The sequence below is a fragment of the Zalophus californianus genome, chromosome 2 (assembly GCF_009762305.2).
Source record: "Zalophus californianus isolate mZalCal1 chromosome 2, mZalCal1.pri.v2, whole genome shotgun sequence".
In the NCBI taxonomy this organism is placed as follows: Eukaryota; Metazoa; Chordata; class Mammalia; order Carnivora; family Otariidae; genus Zalophus; species Zalophus californianus.
In genome coordinates, this window is record NC_045596.1 from 35,083,018 (window position 1) to 35,106,953 (window position 23,936).

Here is a 23,936-nt window from a genome sequence, read left to right on the forward strand (position 1 = left end):
GGGCCCCAAAGAGAAGGTGTTTAGAGCCTTAGGATGTTAGAGGAAACCAATGGATTTGAAAAGAAGACTTGGGGTGAATTCTCCGGGCCACTTGCTCACACTTTGCCTACCACAAAGGTTTATCATATGGATTTAAATAAAACAAAGAATGCTGGAAATCACACACAGTGCCTGGAGGACACGGTGTGTGCACAATAAATGTTGGTTCCCTTACCATCCCCTCTCAGTGCTGCAAGGATTTTCTTTGAACACGTTGAGAGAAATTGCTCTGTCTTCAGACGGGGCTGCAAAGATGAACTAAGAATGTAAATTGGAAAGGACGAGAAAATCCTGACCTATGTGTGAATATGCATCCATCTGAATATAGAAGCATGAGACCTGTACCTGTAAGTTGCCTAATTTGTGTACAGTTGGCACCCTGAGATCCTGTTAACTAGAGCAAAATAGTCTGCGCCCTTGCGACATTTCAGATGTGCCTCTGGAGGGAACAGAGTGAAGAGAAGCGCACAGAGATCTGAATCTTAGGAGCTGGAAGGCAGCCTTGGAGGTGCAGATGATAGATTCTGCCGAAGTGTTACCAGGGGCCACTCGGCACAGAAACGGGTGGTTAAATGAGCCCAGCATCCTTTTCTGCCACTAGACATCATGACCTATTGGCTCTCTAGATGTTAGAAAGATGCTCTGTTTGAGCCGAATTCGACCTCTGCATCTTCTCTGTGCCTGTTTTCTCATCTGTAACCTGGTTATAATAACAAGTTTGCTGTGAGGATCCAGTGAATTGAGGACAAGCACATCCTGACAAAGTTCACGGACGATGGCGATGCGGTCTGCCTTGTATTCTTTTCCTCTCACTTTTCCTATCCAGGTTGCAGGCAAATCCTACCTGCTCAACCTTTAAAGGGGATTCCGAATCTGACCACTTCCACCAGTACCGTCCGCCTGGCCCATGCCACCATTCTCTCTTGTTTGGGTTACTGGGATAACTTCTTAAACCAACACAACAGTCATGGTCCTGCCCCGAAAACCTAAGTCAGATCTTAACACCTCCCTCTCAAGTCCCTCCAATGGCTCTTGATCTGACCAGAAGTAAGAGCCACAAGGCTGTGTGGGGAGCATGACTTGGAAGCTTGGCTCTCGGTCCGCCTTGCCTGCTGTAATTTTCTTTATATACTTCTATCTGCCTATATATTTCACTTATTTTGTCTTCTTCCACTAGAAAAGCGGGCTGAGAAGTATATGAATTTTTGTCTATTTTATTCACCAATGAATCCACAGTGTCTAGAACAGTGCCTGACACACTGAAGAACGTCAACAAATAGCTGGTGAATTGACTGAACGACTGCATATCAAGTACTTGGAGAAGTTCCCGGGATACGGAGTTTAATACACATTAGGTATTAATGGTATTATTTCTCCCAGATCTTGGTTGCCTTTTTGAAGAACTTCTCTGTCTTGTTGATGCCACACAGTGTATCGCCTTCCAAAATACCACCTGAACCAGGACAGGGGAGCAGGGCTGCTGTTTTCAGTCTTACTCCATCCCTAATAATTCTGTTCTATCCTGTAGGTCCTTATTAAGCTTTTAGGCAACTAAAACATACATCCATATTTAATGAATTGTTTTGTTTTAGGAGGAGTTGCTGCCACATTGATACAGGAAGGAACCAGAGTCCTAGGGTACAGAGCTGGGATCGGACACTGAGTGTCTGCAGCAGTGGTTGTGAGAGAAAGTTACTACACACCACACCACAAATCCGGTGGAGTAGTCTTAAATCCTGGGGGCTGCCCTGGGCCATGTTTCATTATGTGGATTACATAAAACATGTCAAGTTGAGGAAGGCTAATATTTCTACTGACACCGATATTATTTATAGTACTACTATATGTAACACTCAGTAATATATGTAATATATAATAGCATTTTGCTATGAAAGTTAACAGATGAGTAAGTAAATTTTATTCAAGATGGCTGGCCCATTTTATACACACACACAGATATAAATATTGGTACATGAAATGAAATTTTCATATATTTGCATGTTTGTATATACGCATGTATGTATGTATCTGGATATACTTTTTTTTAAAAAAAGATTTACTTATTTGAGAGAGAGCATGTGAGCAGGGAGAGGGGCCGAGGGAGAGGGACAAGCAGACTTGTGCTGAGTGTGGAGCCTGGTGCGGGGCTCGAGCCCTGGACCCTGAGATGATGACCTGAGCCGAAACCAAGAGTCAGCCGCTCAACCCACACTGAGCCGCCCAAGTGCCCCTGTATCTGGCTATACTCTTGATTGAAATATAGAATTTTAAGCTTAGAAAAATGTAAACCTAAGGGTAGCTACTTCTTTCTGAAACTAACTGGATTATAGAACTAATGACTCTCTACACATAATAAAAATGTTCAAAAATTGAGTATTGCTACAAATATTTCCTGGGATCTCTTACCCTAGGCCCAGGAAACAGTAAATGTAGACTAACTATCTCTGAGAATCTGAGTGGCATACTTGTTAAACCCTTTCTTGGGAGTTGTTGTGAGGCTCATTTGCACACATACACATATATCAAAATGCTTTGTAAGCACTAAGTACTATATAAATTTAAAGTATTTTCTTTGAATAAATTCAACAGACTTACACTTTGGACAAGCTAGTCAAGCCTACCGGTAAATTAGTCCATTCTTCATATTTTCAATGGAGCCCCAGCTACTCAAACATTATATTCAAAGAATTAGTAGTAATAAAATAACAAGAAAAAGAACCCCTGTTAGCACTTCCCACTGTATATGAAGTGAACAGAAACGTGATGGGGTACTGACATTCATTTCACTTTGAATTAAACACAGCATCACCGCAAGTCCCAAGAGATGATATTAAATTTTGCGTTTGGGTAATACCAGAAATTCTACAGGCAAGGGTAGAATTATATTTGGTTGGCAAGAAGCCAATCAAACTTCACACTTGTTCTAGAAGTAGGTGGTCAAAAACTCTGCTCTTGTCATCAAAGCTGTTGGCTAGAGTTGCCTAAACTATCTGAATCTCAACATCTTTTGTGTCCTGCATTTTGAAGCTAAAACATTAAGAAATGAGATAAAATGAGGCCTAGTGAAAATGATATTAAATTGAAATTAACCTCAGGGAAAAGCAGGACCAATCAGACAGAGCACATCAAATAGGCACAAAGAATAGAATTGATTTTCCAAGTGGCATCTTCAGACACATATGGTCTTCAATTTTATTTCTTCAGGGAAAAAGGGCTCAAACCAAGGTAAGGAGGAGGTGCATTCATAGCTTTCTCTCTGTTTTCCTCAAAATACATGCTGTAAATCTTCTAGAGTTCACAGTACATGTTTCAAAAGCGGCCTTCACTTTTGGTGGAAGGAAGTCCTTGCTCCTTGATATGTCTGGTTTCGCTGTAATAGTATATAATACCTCTCTCTAATAAATTTAACCACAAATTTTTTTAAAAATGTGTCTGCATTCTGCTAATTTATAAAAAGCAGGATGCTGTCAGATAAAATTTCATGAAAATGATCTATAAACCAGACTGTCAAAAGTGAAATGTACTCAGGCAGTACTTAGGGGCAACAAATCCATGGAAACCACTGGAAGGCTTTCCTGGGGCTGCAGGACAACAGTGTACTGTAACGCAGCTCACATTTCCTTGATTTGCAAGTTACTGTGAGGTCACAGGAAATCCTGAAATGTTTTCCACATTTTCTTTTATACATTTTATGTCAAATTTCCTGCAATTGAAATCATAAACTCTCCTACTGCTGGAATCTCTTCTGAAGGAAAGGAGATCTTGTGACACTTCCCCATGAACACCTAATAACTCAATTCCTACCGGTGTAACAAGAAACTGAAAGACAGGATTGAAAATGGACTGTGATAAGGCCGAAACGTCAGATGCCCTAACTTGTTCAAAATGAAAACCAAGCCGGTATCATTTAAGACGACGCTAAAAAAGTGCATTTAATCCAGTGACAGTAGACTTTTCTTTAGAATAAGAGATAACAGAAGAAATGATAGACTGTCCCAAAGACATAAGCTCACCATTTCCCCGAATCTCTTCTCCAAAATGTATCTGTTGATTTACAGTCTAATTTTAAAATGGCACCTTCTATATGGAGATTCTTAACATGATTCAAGCCCCTGACGACCATATTTTATGGTTTTTGCTATGTTTTTGAAAGGATAAGTCAGATTTAAGTAAAATGTCCAAGTGTAAAATATTCTCTCTCAAGATTTATCACTCGCAACTGTGGACTTTAAAAATAGCTTTGAAATGGTCAAATACTGTTTTAATATAAATCCAAGCTGAACGATTAAGGCTCATTAACGAATACCAATTTTTCAGATTTATTGGGTCATGAGTTATTAGGACACATTACCTCTCCTGACATATCGGGGGCCATCGGAACGGCGGGCCACAGAGATGAGTAGATGCCAAAAAACACCACCCAGAGTGCGATGCTGCCCCAAATCGCTATGTGGCTGAACTGTGAAGGAAGGGAATGTGAGTCACAGACTTTTAGGGAGACTGAGTACACACACACACTAATGAAGCTTTTGCAAGTGCCCACATTAATTTTTTACTTCATCCATAAAATATTCTCTATAGGAATTTCTAAATAATGACGCGTGTGTGTTTTAACTGGATCTTTCATCAGCGCTGATGCTAATGTCTTCCCCAACCGCTAGGATGTTTGTGGTACTGGCATTTACAACTGTTCCCTCTCTACCTCCTTTGGGGGCCTCTCTCCTGACTCTCCTCTTTCTTTCTCCACTACCATCTTTAACCTCCTTTATTTCTGCTCTGTGTGCTCTCTCCGGGAGGGGCTAGACCCCTGTGAGAATACACGTGTGTGTCGGTGACTGTCCAATCCAGGTTTCTTGGGCCCATCTTTACCCTGCACATCAAACTTTCATTTCCTTGTTTCCTGGGTCTCTCTACTTCAAAACTAACATTCTAAAATGGAACTTGTTTTATCCATACTGGATATTTACAAATGTCCGAGGACAAATTTTTTTGCTCATATCGCCCGTTTTTGTATCATTTTCCAACGGGTTTTCTGTGGAATGCGTCTTGTGACACACTCTACCAAGAAAAGATTCTTAGTCAGGTTTGGAAGCCTCTCTCCTTCCTGGGATATTCACAATAATATATTAAAGGGTCTGAAAATCCTGTGGTCAATAAACTTAGGTGAGTTTTTTCTTACTGTTTCCAAACTAGACAAACTAGAATTCCCAGTTCCTCCCCCTCCACCCAAGACCACTCATGATTAACAATCTACCAGTGGAACAAGGGTACAGGGATTCATAAAGTTAGAACGAAGAACAGTGATGTTCGTGATAACACATAAGTAAATGTGACATGCCTCGGTTGTGGTTAGAGACGCTCTTACCCATGTCCAATATGAGGTTTCCAATCCAGCTTTCAAACACACGGTGATCACCACAAACTAAAACAGAATGGAAAATGTTATTTTATCTCATAAATGTGTTAGTTCAAATGACTAAAAGGAGGTTTATAAAGACCAGGTATTACACTGTGAATGAGACTGTGGGACTGGTCGATTATTCACAGCTTGCCTTGGATGTCCACCAAGCAAAGACGCAGGTGAATGAGCTGGGTGCCTGCCCATGATGGCAGTGACTGGTCAGGAGGGCCCATGAGCAGCACCCCACTGCTGCTCTCCTCTCCTGCACACTTCCATCCACGAGGTCTGTGTGGATGCACTCGTGAACGATGAATGTACATCTGCAGTAACTTGGATTTTCAAGCTTGCTTTCATTGTATATCATCGGTAAAACTTAAAGCCCCTACTTTCCGAATTTTCAAGATAACTTCTAGAAGTAACATAACTGGATATTTAGAAACCTAAACACTTACTCTGTAACTTGACTTACTTACAACCCTCCAGATCAGGATATAAAAGCTTGTTAATACCCTCCAGGATGTACACACCCATTATCATCGCTGACCCTGCTATTAATTCTGAAGTAAGGACACTAGGTTTAATGAACGGCCCTGGGTTTTACAGAGGGTGGCACAAGGGTTAACTGGACTTGCCCTGGAGTCAGACTATTCATGCTCAAGCCTCCACCATTTATTAGGTGTTTGGTTAAGGAACAAGGCAAGTAACTTGACATCTGGGTCTCAGCTCCTTCATCTGTAAACTGGGCCCGATAAAGATCACCTGCCTCAGAGGGCAGGTAGTATAAAACACCAAGAAGAGGGCATAGCACTGTAATCTGTTATTAGCTATGTATAATTAAAAATAAAAAATTTTTTTAATATTTTAAAAGATTATTTATTTATTTATTTGAGAGAGAGAGAGAATGAGAGAGGGAAAGAGAGAGCACAAGGGGAGCAGGGTCAGAGGGAGAAGCAGGCTCCCCACTAAGCAGGGAACCCGATGCGGGACTCGATCCCAGGGCCCCAGGATCATGACCTGAGCCGAAGGCAGTCGCTTAACCAACTGGGCCACCCAGGCGCCCTAAAAATAAAATTTTAAATACTGTTAGTAGTCAACGGAATTCTGGACACTTCCAGTAGTTTGCGGTGGTGGAAGTGAGATGCTGGCCTATACGTTCAGGTTTGCAAAGAGCGTTAGTGCCTTCCCCACGGGGTCAGAAAGTCAGGCTCAGGTGAGGTATTTGGGCCTTCTCAGCAAGATCTCTAACGGCGATTTAGGATTAATATCTGTAGCAGTAAAACTCTTATGAAAATGTAAGTACTTGTTAATGATCTATATAAAAAGTTCAAAACTAAGAGATATAGTTTGACATAAAATTAAAGAAAAACACCCTCCTGAGACCTGAGTATCTCAGTGCATCCCTGAGAGACATCCCTGCTCTATCCTCGGATTAATTTCTAAACTGACTCTCTTGAGTACTTATTTCTGTTTTACACTTATGTTGTAGGAGACCCAAGTCACCAGCCCTCCAAACATATTTTTCCTTCCTGTTACTACTTCCGTGGGTTGATGTCAATGGAAAGGTGACTTCCAGAAAATAACTTCATCCCTCTGTTACTTAATGGCCTCAATGGCCTATCATCATTCAGTAACTTAAACACTTGATATTTAAACATTGTGTTATGTTTTTTCTCCCAACTGAGTCAGCCATGCTGACAGCTGCTTAGTATTTGGAGCAGCACACGGCCCTCATTTGAGGGACACAGAATTAGAAGAAGGAACATCAGCCTGAGAATTCAGTGTTGAAGGGTATAGTAAACTTACCAGACACCAACTACGTGACCTCAGGCATTAGCATCCAAGTAGTGCTTTTTCTCTAAGGGAAAAGTGGTTTTAAAACATTTTTTGGCCCTTTATGGCAGGAACGGGCTTGTACTCATGTGTGTGTCCTCTGTAAGAGTTTGGATAGTGACTTAACACAGCGGGTTCCATGCCTTGTGTGAATGGAATGTCCCCAAAGAGTGATTTTTCTCCCATTTTAGTTCTCATGAGACTCTAGAATCATTACTGGTTAAACACCCAAGAACAGTATGATAATATTTGCCATAAATTCAGGAAAGCAAAAAAAAAAAAAAAAATTAACAAGGGCAGTAAAATAAAAATGAAGAAGAGAAAAAGGGGAAATGGGGGGGCGCTAAGAGGAAAGAGGGAATACTGAAAATAATAGCAACCCAAGTCCCATCAAGTCAGTGAGCCTGTGACATATTAATAACCCAACATAAAATAATCTCTTAATAGTCAAAACATCTTATTTCATTTTTAAAGGGAAGTGCAAACAACCCTATGTTCAGAAATGGTGCACAGTTAGATTTGACAACAAAAGGAGCACATATGAAAGGATTTGATTTTATATACAAACTAGGCAAATGCTCTGTACTCACCGTGTAAACAAAGTTTCCCAACAGCAGATAATCGGAGGTTTTCCCATTTCCAAATACATTACCTGCATGACAAGAAGAGAGGCTTATTAGAAATGGAAATCAAAGAGATCCTTTCAGAATTCTTTCAAAGATAAATCAGTTTATAATTGTTGAACAAAAGAAGGAGAACCAAGTGTCACACCACAGAATCAAACCAGGCTAATTAAAAAAAAAATTATAAGAAGTTTCACAAAGTTGTTATAAATGTGGGTCACAAATTAAAAACAATTTTCCAATAGCCAACATGAAGGAGGAAACTTGATTTGTTAACCAATTCTCAGGATCCATGAGGTGGAAAAAAAAAATCAAACTAATTGTTCAAGGAAAGCCTAATTCTACAGGCATTGAAGATAGGAGAAAACATCCTGAACCTTAACAAAGAATTTTGTTAACAATATAGATGAGAGTTGGGGCACCTGGGTGGCTCAGTCGTTAAGCGTCTGCCTTCGGCTCAGGTCATGGTCCCAGGGTCCTGGGATCGAGCCCTCCACCGGGCTCCTTGCTCAGCGGGAAGCCTGCTTCTCCCTCTCCTACTCCCCCTGCTTGTGTTCCTGCTCTCATTCTCTCTCTGTCAAATAAATAAATAAAATCTTTAAAAAAATATATAGATGAGAGTCTTAGGGAGACTTCTTACTTTCTCTCAATGAAGTTGTTGGCATCAGACCAAAAGGGATTCATAAATGCAAATCACAGAAGACTGAAGAGCACCAATATGGGTCCAGGCATATGGCTCTTGGAAGGTTTGGCTGAATTCAGGCACATATTTTTAAAGTATTTTGTTATCCAGCAATGACTAACAAATGTGTTTAGATGAAGAGCGTGGTAGCTAACAAAAATCATGACTACTGATTAAAAAAAATAAAAAATTAAAAATAACTGAATAATTAAATCATTGGCACCATGGAAAAATTTAAAACGCATGGCATATGCAGTATAATATCTTACTTATGCAAATATTCAACAGTATTTATTCAAAATCTCGTATGTAAGGACAAAACACATTAGAATAAAGTATGGGACAAGAGAGGCTGAGTGGTGCCAGTACGGAGAGAAGGAATAGTTGGGTGAGTTTGGGAGACACAGACCAGCCTTGGTTCTGTGACCAGTTGTGTCAATGTTGGCTTATAATCCGTCTCCAAGGGAACTGTTTCTTCACTTAAAAAGATGGAATGAAACGACCACCCTGGAGGGGTTTTAATATTAAAATGAGGTTTCCCACAATGCGCCAGTGCTGGGTGCACGTGGCAGATGCTCCAGGTTGTGGCTCTACCCCCTCTAAAGTCTTTGGTTAGAAGCAGTCAGGAAGGGCTACTTAACAGCCCAGCAATCTAGGAGACTCCTTTTCTCTGTGGAGGTATTCCATGATTAAGGATACAGGATGTGATGTGCTAGGTCTTTTTTAAGATTTGATTTATTTGAGAGAGAGAGAGAGAGAGAGAGAGGAGGGCGAGGGACAGAGGGGGAAGGAGAGGAAGAGGGAAAGAATCCCAAGCAGCCTCAGTATGGAGCCTGACACAGGACTTGATCCCACGACCTTGAGATCATGACCCGAGCTGAAACCAAGATTCGGATGCTCAACCAACTGAGTCTCAGGTGTGCCTTGAGGTGCTATGTCTTTTGAGCACACTGTTTACAAACCTGTATCTGCTATTAATCTGCAAATATCTAGACAACCAAATTAACATACTCAGAAATTTACGAAGTACCTGAAAATATCTCATGATCACGTCCTGACTTCCATGCTTTTACACTGGTCCTTTAACCAATGTATACAAGTTATCCAAAAATAATATTTGGGTCCAAGTAGGCTTTCTGGTGATGACTGGTTCATCACGAAGGAGCCAAAGAGTCATTTCAAGATCACTTTGAGAAAGAAATTAAAAAGCCTGTTGTGGGGTTTGTCAGATTCAGCATTTGGCCGATTCAGGTAAACCATTCATTCTTGTACTTTCTGGTCTCTAGACTCTTTTACGCCTAGAAATTATTGAGTATCCCAAAAAGCTTTTGTTTATGTGGTTTATATCTATCGATATTTACCAAGTTAGAAATTAAGGCAGAATATTAAAAAATATGTACTGATTTATCTAAAGATAACTAATAAACCCCATACATATTTTATACAGATTTTATAAATAATATTTCCCCAAACAAAAAAGGTTAGTGAGAAAATTGGCCTTGTTTTATATTTTTATAATCTCTTTAATGTCTTGTTCAAGAGAAGGCAGCTGGATTCTCATATTCTGGTTGAAATATATGAGGGAAATTCAGCTTCATGGAGAGGAGTGTTTTAATAATCTTTTCTCATGAGTGTGGATATTCTTTGATACTACATCAAAATTCGACAAGTGGTTTCTTAGAGGTTAGAGTGTGCAACCTGAAACTGTATCGTGAACTTACAGCACTCTATTACATTAAAGCCAATGGCTCCCCTTGACGCTTTGGGTGGACCTTCAACTCATGCAGGATTCTGTAACCTCATGAAAGCAGCTGGTGCCGCTCACAACTTGAATGGTCCACAGGGCATCCTGCCTGGTACGACTCTCACTGGTGTGCAGAAGGGCTTTCTGCTCACTTCTCATTGTGTCACACAGAATATTAATGAGCTGTGCACCAGGTTTCAAGATATAATAAATGTTTTAGCTTTACAGCTTCTTCGAGGGCATTCTTAAGTGAGACTGGCTTTGGTTGTTGTTTCCTTAATGTGCGTGCATGTCAGGGAAGAATATCATGCCCACTAGTATAGTGGAACCACTATTTGTGCTAAGGTACTAGCAGTTTTACCCACCCTTGCATGAAAAAGAAAAATAATGTCTGGATAATACTACAAAAATTTTGAAATTTTGACATCAGGTACCCCAGAAAGGTCATCATGGGTATTTATAAAGGTGTCTACAGGCCGTACTTTGGGAACCGCCGAAGCGAGTGTATTAACGCATATTTAGCTGCACTTTATATACTCTTACATTTCTTGTGCACCCCGTCCTTTCAAAAGACAAAAAAAAAAACCCCAAACCTCTCCTTATTTAAAAGTTAAAAACAACGCAAGACCCCAACAAACCCCTCAACATTAGAAGGTTAAAATGTAATTTATGCCATACACCATTCATGTCTTAAGAAGAGAAAGCATGTGTGCCCTGGACTTGGCTAGGTCTGGGTTCTCCAGGCGGCACCTTTCATGAACTGCCTCCGCTGAAGGTGGCAGGCTTGGGCAGTCTCCCAAAGGCCAAGAGAGCCCTAGGATCTGCTCTCTAGGAGCTGGAGTTACTTGGGAATTCCTTTCAAACCCTGTCACTTATGAAGGCATTTTACGCGCTATTTGGCTTGAGATACTTTTGACATTAAATTTTTCTATTTTAGAATGTTGAGAATGTTTTCTAAATTAGAAAATTCTAAATTTCTATTTAGAATGTTGAAATAGCAAGAGATGGACATGCCTAGTCTTTCATACCTATATTGATTTTGCTATTTGAAAATGAACTTTACCGAGAGAAACTGTCTAAGGTCCTATATTATACAATATCCCATGGCTTCAAAGAGTGGAAACAATCTAACTGTCCATCAACAGATGAGGGGATAACCAAAATGTGGTAAATCCATACAAGGGAATATCATTCATCCATAAGAACGAGTGAAGTACTAATTCATGCTGCAACATGAATGGACCAAGGCCGCATATTCCATGATTCCACTCTTATGAAATGTCCAGAATAGGCAAATCCACAGACAACAATTAGTGGTTGTCAGGGACTCGGGGTGAGGAGCAATGGGGAGTAATTGCTAATGGGTGTGGGGTTTCTTTATGGGGTGATGGAAATGTTCTGGCCTTGCATCGTGGTGAATTTGTACAATTCTCTGAATATACTAAGAAAAACCCACTGAACTGTACAATTTAAAAGGGTGAATTCTATGGCATGTGAATTATATCTCAAAAAAAAGAATTCCATTGTGGTTCTCCTGGCCTATTAGAGTCAACAGGCTGTAGTTTAGTTGGATTTTCTTACCACTCATTTCCGTGGCTTAGAACATGAGAAGTATGTGGTGTACCGGCAGAGAAATTAACAAAGAAATGAGATGAAAATCTCTGATTAGGACACGAAGGGTCCCACCCTCCCTGGAACACTCACCCCATGCAGGCCCTGACAGGTTCCTGAGCGCTGGCGACTAGCTAGGCACTGTTCTAAGCCCTGCAAACACAACACTGAACTACACTGACCATTCTCTGCTCTTTGGGAGCTTTGACTCTAACAGGGGAGAGAGACAATAAAAAAGGAGCAAATGTATCACACCCTGATTGGTGAAGACACACTAGAGAAGATGAAGGATAATGAGGAGAAGCAACGGGAGCAGAGGAGGGTGGTGTTGGTAGCTCTCTGGGAGCGTAGGCCTGAGGGAGTGAGGGAGAGAGCCAGCTGGACTCTCTAGAGGGGGAGGAAGGAAGAAGTGTAGGCAAGTGGCAGGCTGGATGGAGCATGGTGATGGTGGGGAGGTGATACGGGGGTGGGGGGGACATGGTGGAGCTCCCTCAGGTGGAAGGATTAACTACGATGAGTGCTGTGCATTTTGTTCTAAACTTGATGGAGAGAGGCACCTGGTCTGGTTTACGTTTTGCAAGGACCACCTTGCCTGTGGAGAACAGACTGCAGGTGGGCAAGGAGGGATGCACAGGACGTTCCTCTGTGGGCAGTCGTTAACGCCCAGCCAGCCAGGTAAGGCCTTTGCTTCTAAAAGACTGACAGATCCTCTGATGGAGTATGTGTCATGTTTTTATTTCCTGTCGTTTGGGAGCAGAGGCCCAGAGCGGCCGGCTGCCTTCCTGAGGATCTCAGGGTAAGGTCTGCTCGGGGGACACAGCATCCCAGGAAATCTCTTTTGTCGAGTAGCTACTTCATCATTTTTACGGGCATAGGAAATTCACCGTGCTCCCCTCTCTCCAAACTGACAGAATAAAATCACTCCCTCAAAACAAGCTGAGGAAAAGCTTCCATTCCAAGATGAACATAAAAACATATGAAAAAATCTCATTCAAAACATCGGCTCACGTATACTTGAAAACACAAACATTTCTGATCAGGTTCAGTATAGAGTTTGGTGCAAGCCTCGTACGTATAATAAATGGACTACATAAAATATTAGCACTGTTGTCTTCAAACTATACATCGACAGAAGGGGAAAAAAAGTCCTAAAATTTAACTCTGCAAGTTTGGAAAACATGAGAAGTAGAGAAGAAAGGCTTTGCATATATTAAATCACTTTGCTCCCAAAGGAGTAATAAAAATCTTTAAAGTGTGTACAGCTTTTGGATGCATGTATTTTAGGTTAAGGAAAACAGCATAAAATGAAAATCTGCTATAATTTTTAACCTATATTGACAATGAGTTATTTTTCTAAAAATGTAAAAAGTCATCTCTTAGCATTTATATCCTTTCTACTTACCATACTGAAGGGCTTTTAGTGGAAACCAAAACAGAATAACTGAGTGGAAGAGGCCATTTAAACAATGAACCCAGAAAACCTGAGGGAAAACAAAAATCCATGAGAACCACTTGCGATAAACTAGCTCTGTGAACTCTGACCTTTCTTTTTATCTGTGAGCTAGATTCACAAAATGTGTTTCTGTCGGGCCACCACTGTGAATTAATAGAACTGACAGACACTTTCTGCCTCTTAGACCTTCATGGGTCATTTATTTATTTTTATGTTTCCCAAAATGTTTTTTCAGCTTCACTGAAAATTTTTTCTGCTTTTTAAAAACCGAGTATTAAAAGTTTAAATTTCTGCCTGAAAAAGAAAATAATATTTAAAAGAAATGTAGGTGCTGCAATTCTTTAGGTGGGACTATTTTCATAATTCTCGAAGAACAGACTTTTGAAAAGACTGTAATTTGGTGAAATCGCTTTCTCTTTTCCCATGTGCAGTAAAAGTGTACACTTTTCAATGGTGAGAATATAATGAATTCTCTTTTTCTCTCCCCCCACCTCTCCACACACACACACACACACACACACACACACACACACTACATACCAAAAATAACAGGTATACCGCTTAAGTCGTGTAATTCCTTAAAGCACTGTCGCTATTACTGAATTTGCAAAAGGCTTCCACAATTTTTAACACCTGTCAACATCGAATTTCCTACAATTATAACATCATTGAATAGTTATTACTTTTCTATATCTATTGTATTTTAAGAGCAAGGGAGCATGTATCCCTGGTACTTTCTTTGTAGCAAGGATGTGAAAGATTAAGTTATAGAAAACCTGTTTAGAATTCCTATGGCCCTTTGAAGAGTTGCAGTTTTGTCATTTAAAAGTGCCTCTTGCAAGCAAAACTTACGCTAAATAAAATTGGCATGTATTAATAGTTTTAAGCTGTTCAAACAACAGAAATTAAGTTGCCTGCCTCCCAAAATTTTCCACCGTGATCTCAATCTCCTTTGTTAGTTCACGCAGCCACACTGGGTTGTATGATCCAATTTACGCTCCAATGCGTTACACATTTGAACTTGTGTTACTCATTAACCTTTGTCTCTTCTCCTCACTATGTCATTACCACAAGTTTTTATTTGACAGAAAGCACAGGTGGGTGCAAGAAAAATTAGTTCTACTTTTCCATTTTCCTGACCGATACTTATTGTCACATGCTAATCCTTTAACCCCTGTCAGGACCTCAGAACCTCCGACCCTTTTTACCATAACAAACGTAATCATCATCATTCAGGGCAACAATGCTCCTACACTGGGGACCCACAGCGACTGCCGTGTATACAACTCTGCATTTTATCGCCAGTCGTCCCTGAATTTTAAAACACTTAGAAGGGATTTAATCAAAGATTTTTCACAGAAATCACTAGAAAATCCACATAGGCTATAAAAAAAATGGTTGGCAACTTATGTATAAATATTCAAAGGACAGAGGAGTTGCAACATCCATGTGGGCTGATCTGATGACTTTTCAAAATGCATGGGCTCTGCAGATAATGAAGTACTTTGTAAATAACAAAAGAACGGCAAAGGACACAAGGAATGATGCTTCCACATTAAAACTACAGACTGCGTTTTCCTTGGCCGCAAGACTGTCCAAGTTGCCATGTGCAAAGGGTATGAAAAGATGTGACTTTCCAGGAATGGCTTTGGATAATTCTGTGAGGATCGATTTCTGTTTATAAGCAAGAGTACCATGGCGAAGTTTGTGTCTGGGAAGTTAATTCTTGAGAGAGCATCGTGGAGCCTGAGCTATGGTAGACTGGATACTTGTGGCTGAGGGTGATACCACTGTCCAGGTCAGTGAGAATTACTGTTAGTATGCCAGTAGGGCCTGGCACTTTCTCAGCTCTCAAATCACCTTTTCAGAAAAACAAGAGTTCACAGTCCACTGTATCTGTCCTGTGTCCTACCATTCCTTGGAAATACCCACCACAGATAACAAGAAACATTATAGCAAGGTGGTGCGATTTAATACAAACTGGACATCATAGATAAATTTCAAAAAAAAAAAGCCAAAATAAAACATTAAAAAATAAAAGCATAGATATTGCACACTGTAACTACTAATTGTTTTAAGAGACCATTAAAAATACTTCTCAGAACCAATGGTCTAAGTCACTTCTCAGCTTTTTGTTTTTAATTAACCAAGTTCAGTTATTTAAACAATGCCAACAAGTTGTGTGTGCACACCTGGACAGGCATGCACAGTGAGTTCAGGAAGACCTCGTCTCAAAAGACGAATAACATCCTCGCTATCAACTTGGCACTGTCATTTACAGCTTCGAGGAGCTGAAGCACCTGTCTGTTTTATTCTCTTGGTATACTGAGAATAAACATCATTTGAGAGCTTTGCAAATTAATAAACATTAAAAATATCCTACATTAACTGTCCTAAATTTGAAGCACTGATTACATCTGATTATTAGTGACACGCTAATAAACATGCCCTATATTAGATGGGAATAGTTCTGTGAAGGTGTATTATATTTGTTGCTTTTATTATAGTTTCAAAATGGCATCTGCCTTGACTGGTATAAAATTAAACATTTTTTCTCTCTGAACAGAATCCTCAATGACTAACAAATGCCATTGGAAAGACTTCAGAATCTAAACTTGGAGGAAAATGTTTTTTTTGTTGTTGTTGGGATGAATAAATACCACAGACCCCAAGGGATGACAAATAGTCCGTGATGTGTTATGTAGGATATAAACTCAGAATGTGATTTTAGATAAAATGTTAGATATTTTATCTTGTATTTAAAATTTTATGGCTTGGAAATACTGAGTATTATGACTAAATGAGTTACTGACCAGAGATTATAATGCAATCTAATATTCTAATAGGGTCAAAGTGATTTTGCAAAACAGAAAATTAACAAAGAACGATATATGCCCATCCCTGCCCCCCCCCACCACTTTACACATGTAAAGACAGACCCTGTGGGTCCTGGATGACTGACCCCTGTGAGGAGTGAGCCTTTCCCCACAACACTGCAAAGATAGAAAGTCCGAGGGCCAAAGGGACACTCGTGTCTGTCTTTCAGACCCAATTTACTGCTGCCTGGCAAACCCTAGTGAACTGTGGTTATGCATTAATTTTATAAGAAAACAACAAATAAAAACCCTTCTGAGTCCACATCAGAACCTTCGGGAAAGATGACTTGCCACACTCAGTACCCCGGAGTTCGTTTCCATGGCTTTGGAAGACCAGACGCCCCACGGAATTAAAGCAGTGAAGCGAGTCCCACTGCCCACCCCAAATATGCCGGGCCAGTGTGTCCTACCTTGGTGTTGAAGTCCAGGGCATTCTGAGATGTTTTGTATAATTCAGGATACTTCAACATATTCTCTTTTCTGCATGATCTCTCAAATATTCCGAGAGTTAAAGGAGGCATTGCTGTAAACATCTAAAGGGCACACACTGGTCATTACTCCAAGCAGCCTAATGCAGGGTGAACCTTTATTGCAAAGTATTTAATAAAACAGGAATAATCAAATGTCTTAAACTTACCACATTATAAAGACCTATACACCATCTCTCAAAGAGGATCTGTCCAGAAAAGCCATTAACAAAGGCAAACCAGATCTAGGAAGAAAACAACCCCAAACCCCCCAAATTAGAACACAAAAAACCATAAATGCATTGCTTAGAACCCAAAAACTCAACTGCTGCATAACAGCAGTATTAACATAGGATTTTCACAACTTTCTTGAAAATGGCATTTCTTTGTTTTGCTTTCTAATTTGAAGGGATGCTTTCAGAAGGTATTTGTTATTTAAGTCAGAATGAGTTTCAGTCAAAAAGGAATCATATTAATAGGCAAACATACATTTAAAAAATTAAATATAACCTTATTTTCTAAAAGGCAGTTTAGGGAATATATTTTGTCCTTATATTTTTAGAGCTTTAATTCCTTTTTAAAATATTTATCTCTTGGTAATTAAAGAGATAAATACCTCTTGGTAATTAAAGAGATAAACTGTTGTTTTGATTATATAAAATAACACATTTGTTTAGAAAATGAAATGATTTCCTCTAATAATATAATCACAGTTTTCTTCTGTGTTGGCTGCATCCATATAGGTCATTTATATACACTCACAAATTTACCTTACTGGAAACTTACTGTATATGATGTGATGTCGTGCTCCTTTCCCGCTGAACATTACATAATATAAATTTTCTTAAGTTGTTACATACCCCTTAAAATGAAATTAGTAGATGTACATCCTCTATAGAGTGACTATAACTATTTTGGGATATTTAGTTTGCTCTCAGTTTTTGCCATTATACATAATTCTGAACAAAATATTCTTGTACAGAAAACCTATACATCTCTATTTTCTAAGGATGGATTATTTTTTTTGTAAATAAAAGCTTTATTAAGGTATAATTGGTACACAAAAGACTGCACACAGTTAATGTATACAATTTGCTAAGTTTGGACATATGTGTACACTGGTGAAACTGTCACCATAATAAAGGTAATATACATTATCCATCACCTCCAAAAATTTTCTTGTGGCCCCCCTCCCCTTTTTAAGGATAAATTCTTAGAAGTAGAATGAATGGGTTAAAGTTTATAAGCTTTTTAAATATTTCTTGATAATTATAGCCATCCAAAAGTGAAATTTGAATTTATATATTAAAAATACTTGGTCACTTGAATTTATGCTTTGATTAAGCATAAATCTTCAAGTAATAAAGCATAATGTTCTTCTTAAAAACAGCAGCCTTAACTTTGGATACAAAATGAAAGGCAATATAAAAAAACCTTTCTCTAACATGTTTAAGACAAACGGAAAATTAAAGTGAATATTAGTAAGTCAATAATACATAGATTGCTTTTAGAAAAGCAGACCTAAAATGTAATTAAAAATCAAGCTGATCTGGAAGAGTAAAAAGTCTAGCCCGGCAAGGAGGTTACGTAAACACATACACAAAACCAAAGCAAAACAACAACAAAACCTGTTGCAGGAAAGCAGTCTTGAGGTGCCAGTCAAGTGAATTTTTGAATCAGAGTTGCAGGGACTTTGCTACACTTCACGTTTCATTTAACCTCATTATGGAAGCATGAATTGCTACAAATTCACCATTTATCAATATGTACCCAGGCTGGCCTCCCTATGAAGAGCTTCTGTACCCACATTGATCTTTTTCCTTTTTATAGTGGAAAGGAATGATTGAACATATATAAAAACGAATGTCTGCTTCATGAGATGGAAAAGAAAACAAAGCAGCATAGCACATGAAAAATAAGTCCAAATTGTGTTAGGGTTGTAACACACATTACCAACAACAATAACAGAAGCATAGGAATCAGAGTCAAATCTGAAATTCTTGCTTGCTTTCCTCCATCTATTTACAGACAAAAACTGAACATTTGCCCTAGACTAGAAGCCAGGTCATTCATTTGTGCATGCTTTAAAAGAACTTAGCATGTTTATATGAAGTTAGGTTTATTCCTTAGAGTGGTTTTTTTTTTTTAAGCGTAAGTAGATACAAGGTGACAAGACGGGCTTTAATGCTCTCTGTTGTGTTTTCACATTTGGCCTTTTTCAGATGTGGATTATGTAAATACATATTTGTGATACTTCGGGTGATAGTAATGTTCTCCCTGAAGGGGACTGTGACTTATTGCAGCAATACACACTAAGAACGTCTTTGAGATATCTTAGAGTATGATGGAAATATGTGGAATTTTTAAACACAAAGTTTCAAATTATGGCCTCATTAGTCTATGAAGATGTGGTCCAATCACTGTTGGTCTGAAAAAAGATGCATACCAAATTATCTAATGGATAGGACTTGATTCAAAAGTTTATAGTCGTAAATGTACCTGCAATCATCAATGCTATATCCAATGAGAAAATCATGTTAAATTTGTGTGTGAGTAAACATTTGTAAATGTGAATGGTCTCCTAGCTTTGTATGTAACATTTGGTCTGGATTCAAATGCCACTATGAGCTTGAAATTTAAGAACCTCCCTCAAATCAAGTAATATTTACAGAAAGCTTAACATTCAAAATAGTTTGCAAATAAATGAATATGTCTGCATTCAAAGTTCATTTAAAAATGCCTAATTTAACTGCTTTATGAAAGAAATGCAGAACTTTTTAAGTGGAAAGCTATCAACACATTTTTAACTTTTTACTTCTCCTATTGAAAGGTACGTGAACATGTTTTTACAAATTATCTTCCTGCACTAAAAAATTCTTATTCCAATTTTTTTTTTTTTAAAAAGGAGACATGACTAGAATATGAACAGAATCCTTCAATATAGTACCCTACACCTTTATACAAATATTTTGGCATTCAAGTTTACATATTTTAAAGGAGAAAGAGAAGGTCTTTGATAGTGAAGAAGTCTACGGAAAGGCTGATTTCAAGCTAGTCTGATTTGTAGTTAAAAGATGTATTAGAAACATAGCCTGTACTAAATGAAACAACACCTAAATGACTATAAACACATAAAAGCCCCTCCTTTGATTCAACCAGAACCATGGATGCAGAAAGAAAATACCAGTCTTTCTGGGGAGGTATGGAGATTATTTAAATTCACAAGAAATCCATATCCCAGCACAATGTGCTCGGAAAGTATCACCTCTTTGACTTTAATCAAAGCTTCCGGAACCGAGAAACACTACACTGTTTTGGGATCTTAGCAGAAAACCTGGATGCGACCAATCGTTTGAAAAGAAAAGGTCCTGTTTTGCTAGGAAGGAGTCAGATTATTACAGAGGAAAAAAAAATCCCTTTAGAAAAGAGCCAGTGATTTCAATGAACACCTAGGGCTGCTGCTGGGCGGCCACCACAAGTAAGCATTTTATACTGCACCTGCCAAGTCTGTGTGTGTGTGTGTTTGGCTGTAATTTATGGCAATGAAGGAGCTAGATAGTGACGTTCCTGGCGCTACAGCAATGGGAAAAGCACTTGTTGCTGATAATCTATGAAACCCGTAGCATTCCAGGCCATTCCTTTATTACCAAAGAAACTTCAGACCTGCCTCTCCTGGTATTATTTTCTGAGTTCCACGTCCCAGCAGAGGCGTGGCAGTTAAAGCTTCACAGACATTTTCCTCATGGAGCATTTCTGCATGTTAAACAGCAGCTTACAAACAGTCAATGAGTCCTCTGCTCCCACGCCTGATCAGCACAAAAAACTGAAAGGAGAGATTCGAGACTGGCAGTTGTCCTCACTAGAGACACCCAGCGATGTGTTCTCTGTCTATTCACTCACGGGAGTGACATGAGCCATTAACATCTGCAGAACTTGTTTTAGCTGGCAAACGTTGGGTATCTGGGAATTGATTTAAAAGGTCAATTCCTGTCCAAGACAGTTGAATTATATTCAAAATATATTTTTATAAAGTGCTAAAAGAAAAATACCTTAAAAATGAGATTTCCCGTAGAGTTTAGGACCTACTTCCTTTTCCATGCGTAAGGAATTTGATCAGTGCTAAATATCTCACGAAGAGGCTTTAAATTCAAAGCCAAGTGAAATTTAGGGCTAATCTACCACAAATCACGTAACTCTGGATCTGAAACAGAGCGTGCAGTTTTAGTCTTTCATGTAAGTTTAATATATTTTATTTCCCCCATTAGTACGTGAGTTTTGCCCACTTCATTGTTGACTGTCAAATAATCTAGGTTTTTAAAAAGCAACAAGTTGCACACTCATTTCATTCCATAAAATTAAATTTTTGTAAGCAGATTTATTGCTGTCAGTGGCTTTAAACTCCTGGTATCTTCAAAGGTATTTGTAAATAACTGTATAAACTAATATTCTTTTGAATATTAATGGGATGAGAAGAAAATACAATTAAGAAAAACTAGGACTATAGAGGGGATTGGGAATCAAAAACTATTATTTTAGAAAAGAACCACAAATTTACACATACAACAAAGAATGTATCTTTTTTTGGACCTTATAAGCTATTTTAGAAGTGCATTTTGCTTCAAAACAGACTATTCCAGACAAAATTCAGCAGTAATGAACAATAAACTCATGGATTATGTTGTTTGTCTCCAAGTACTTGATTATTTTACCTAATGGGTTGTAACCTAATTATAGCATTTTTGTGGACCAACAAATGAAACTGTCTGCATACTTTGAAATTAACTTTCAAATTTTCCTGGCTTGTCTCATAAGAACTATGCTCAGTCAACATTTTAATAAGGAGATAAGCATTCTGACAGAGGCATAAAGAACGGCTGAACGAAACAGACAGCAGCTCCCAACTAAGGATCAGTAGCGTAAATGTGAAATCCACGGATTTTTTCTTTGTTTATAGTGTTACTTCTCTGGTGTAAAGTACGAGATAGTCTTTCCATACAGCAAATGGTTAGTTGTGTCTCTCCTGACAGATGTGTAGAAACAGCAGATTAGAGGGCAGGGTGGCATAAGCAGACATGTGTTAGGGAGCCCTGGGCAGATTTACGAGGGTGTGGGCAGGTCCCCAGACAGGAGTGGAAGACGGAGGGTTTTCTTAACAAGCTACGGGGCCCTTATCCCCATGCTGTGTGGAGCAGCAAGGAGAGCAAGAAACTGATAACCTCTACTAGAGTTTAAGTATTACAAATACAGTTTTGGATGATAAAATGGCTATATGTTTAAAAAAAAAAAAGGTAAATAACTTCTCTATCATGTCCCAGTTAATCATCTAGTTCAATTTATCCACAAGTGTTGTGCTGTCCAGTATGGTAGCCATGGGCTACATAGGGCTCCTGAACACCTGAAATGTGATTAGTCCAAATTGAGATGTGCTGTTAGTGTAAGATACACACCAGATTTTAAAGACTTAGTATGAAGAATGTAAAATATTGCATTCATAATTTTGTTAAAGTGATTACAGGTTGAAATGATAATTCTGATTTTACTAAGATAAAGAAAATGTCATTTTAAAATTAACCCGGGCTTTAATTTTTACTTGTTGTTAATATGGTTCCTAGAAAATTTAAAATGACACATATGGCTTATGTTGTATTCTATTGGCAAGCTCCTGGAGGACAGGAACCATGCTTGATTTACTTTGTCATTGCTGAAATAATAAGCCTGGTGCCTGGCACCCAGCAGGTGCTGCAAAAATGTTTATAAAACAGAATGCCGGGGCACCTGGGTGGCTTAGTCGATTGAGCGTCTGCCTTTGGCTCAGGTCATGATCCCAGGGTCCTGGGATCGAGCTCCACATTGGGCTCCCTGCTCAGCAGGGACCCTGCTTCTCCTTCTGCCCCTCCCCCTGCTTGTGCTTGTGCTTCTGCTCTTTCTCGCTGTCAAATAAATAAAAATAAAAATCTTAAAAAAAACCCAGAATACCTCCCTTTAGAGGTGACATTCTTGACCTGGATTAAGCTTTAACTTTAGTAATAATGTTCTATGTGGTACCAGAAAAGGAATATAGAAATTTGTTGCCATCCAGACATAGGAACTGAATGTTCTGATAAGTTTTAGACAAATTCCTCATATCTGAACTCTCGCTACCTACCAACCAACTCAGAAGCCAAACCGGTCTGGATAGCAAGGCATACTTGCATATAAGTAAGTTTGAAAACACAGTAAGAACTATGAGATGACCAATACGAGCAAAACTATGTGTGTATCCTTCCTGATTCTACCCCTTAGAATTGCTACCCTCAATTTTATGTCTGTCATTCCCTTAGTTTCTTTTTAGTTTTCCCTGTGTGTATCCTTAAAACACTATACTGCTTTCTCTAGTATGATCTTAAGCTTTACAAAAAAGGCTATGAAGTTTGTGCTTTTTTTTTTTTTTTAAAGATTTTATTTATTGGGTGCCTGGGTGGCTCAGATGGTTAGGCATCTCTTTGGCTCAAGCCATGATCCTGGAGTCCTGGGATTGAGCCCCACTTTGGGGGGGTCCCCTGCTCAGCGGAGAGCCTGCTTCTCCCTCTCCCCCCATGCTCATGCTTTCTCTCTCTTTCAAATAAATAAAATCTTTTATTTACTTATTTGACAGAGAGAGAGAGAGCACAACCTGGGGGACGGGCAGAGGGAGAAGCAGGCTCCCCGCTGAGCAGGGAGCCAGACTCTAGGCTTGATCCCAGGACCCCGGGATCATGACCTGAGCTGAAGGTAGACACTTAACCAACTGAGCCACCCAGGTGCCCCAATCTGTAGTCTCTTAAAAACTGAAAACATTACTTCATTAATTCTAATTCAAAATATCTTACCAAAACAATGTAACATTTTTAGCCCCAGAAAATTTAAACATTCATCATTCTCTAGGGCCAACAGACTTTAACATGTTTGGAAGTTATAAAAAGTGGGCAAATGAAGGATTCACTAAAACAACGAGAACTTTTCTTTAAATATTTATGCACCTGACAAGGATTTTAAGCTTAACCTGCGATTACCTCAATAATATAGAGGACTATATTCTTGTAGAAGCAGTACAAAATGCACTTGGAGACTCTGTTATAGTTCCAGGCACCATGCACCATCAATAAATTCTTCAAGTACTTGAACTAAAATAAAAGTAGAAAAGAATTAGTACGGAAAAGAATTAGTATTTTTCTCTTCATACTGTCAGCTG

The 23,936-nt window shown here is 39.0% G+C and overlaps 1 protein-coding gene across 4 annotated transcripts in view; it reads right to left on the bottom strand.

Annotated features, from left to right (window-relative positions):
• The window catches only part of ATP8A1 (ATPase phospholipid transporting 8A1), a 222,317-nt gene that overhangs the window by 31,140 nt on the left and 167,241 nt on the right, over nt 1-23,936 (bottom strand). For all 4 annotated transcript variants that reach the window (XM_027597680.2, XM_027597679.2, XM_027597681.2 and 1 more), the window contains 7 exons: nt 23,758-23,868; nt 16,897-16,971; nt 16,670-16,792; nt 13,333-13,411; nt 7,861-7,922; nt 5,405-5,461; nt 4,391-4,498 (listed from right to left, as the gene is read on the bottom strand). In XM_027597680.2, coding sequence (XP_027453481.1) covers nt 4,391-4,498; nt 5,405-5,461; nt 7,861-7,922; nt 13,333-13,411; nt 16,670-16,792; nt 16,897-16,971; nt 23,758-23,868 — 615 coding nt within the window. The remainder of the gene's footprint in view (nt 1-4,390; nt 4,499-5,404; nt 5,462-7,860; nt 7,923-13,332; nt 13,412-16,669; nt 16,793-16,896; nt 16,972-23,757; nt 23,869-23,936) is intronic.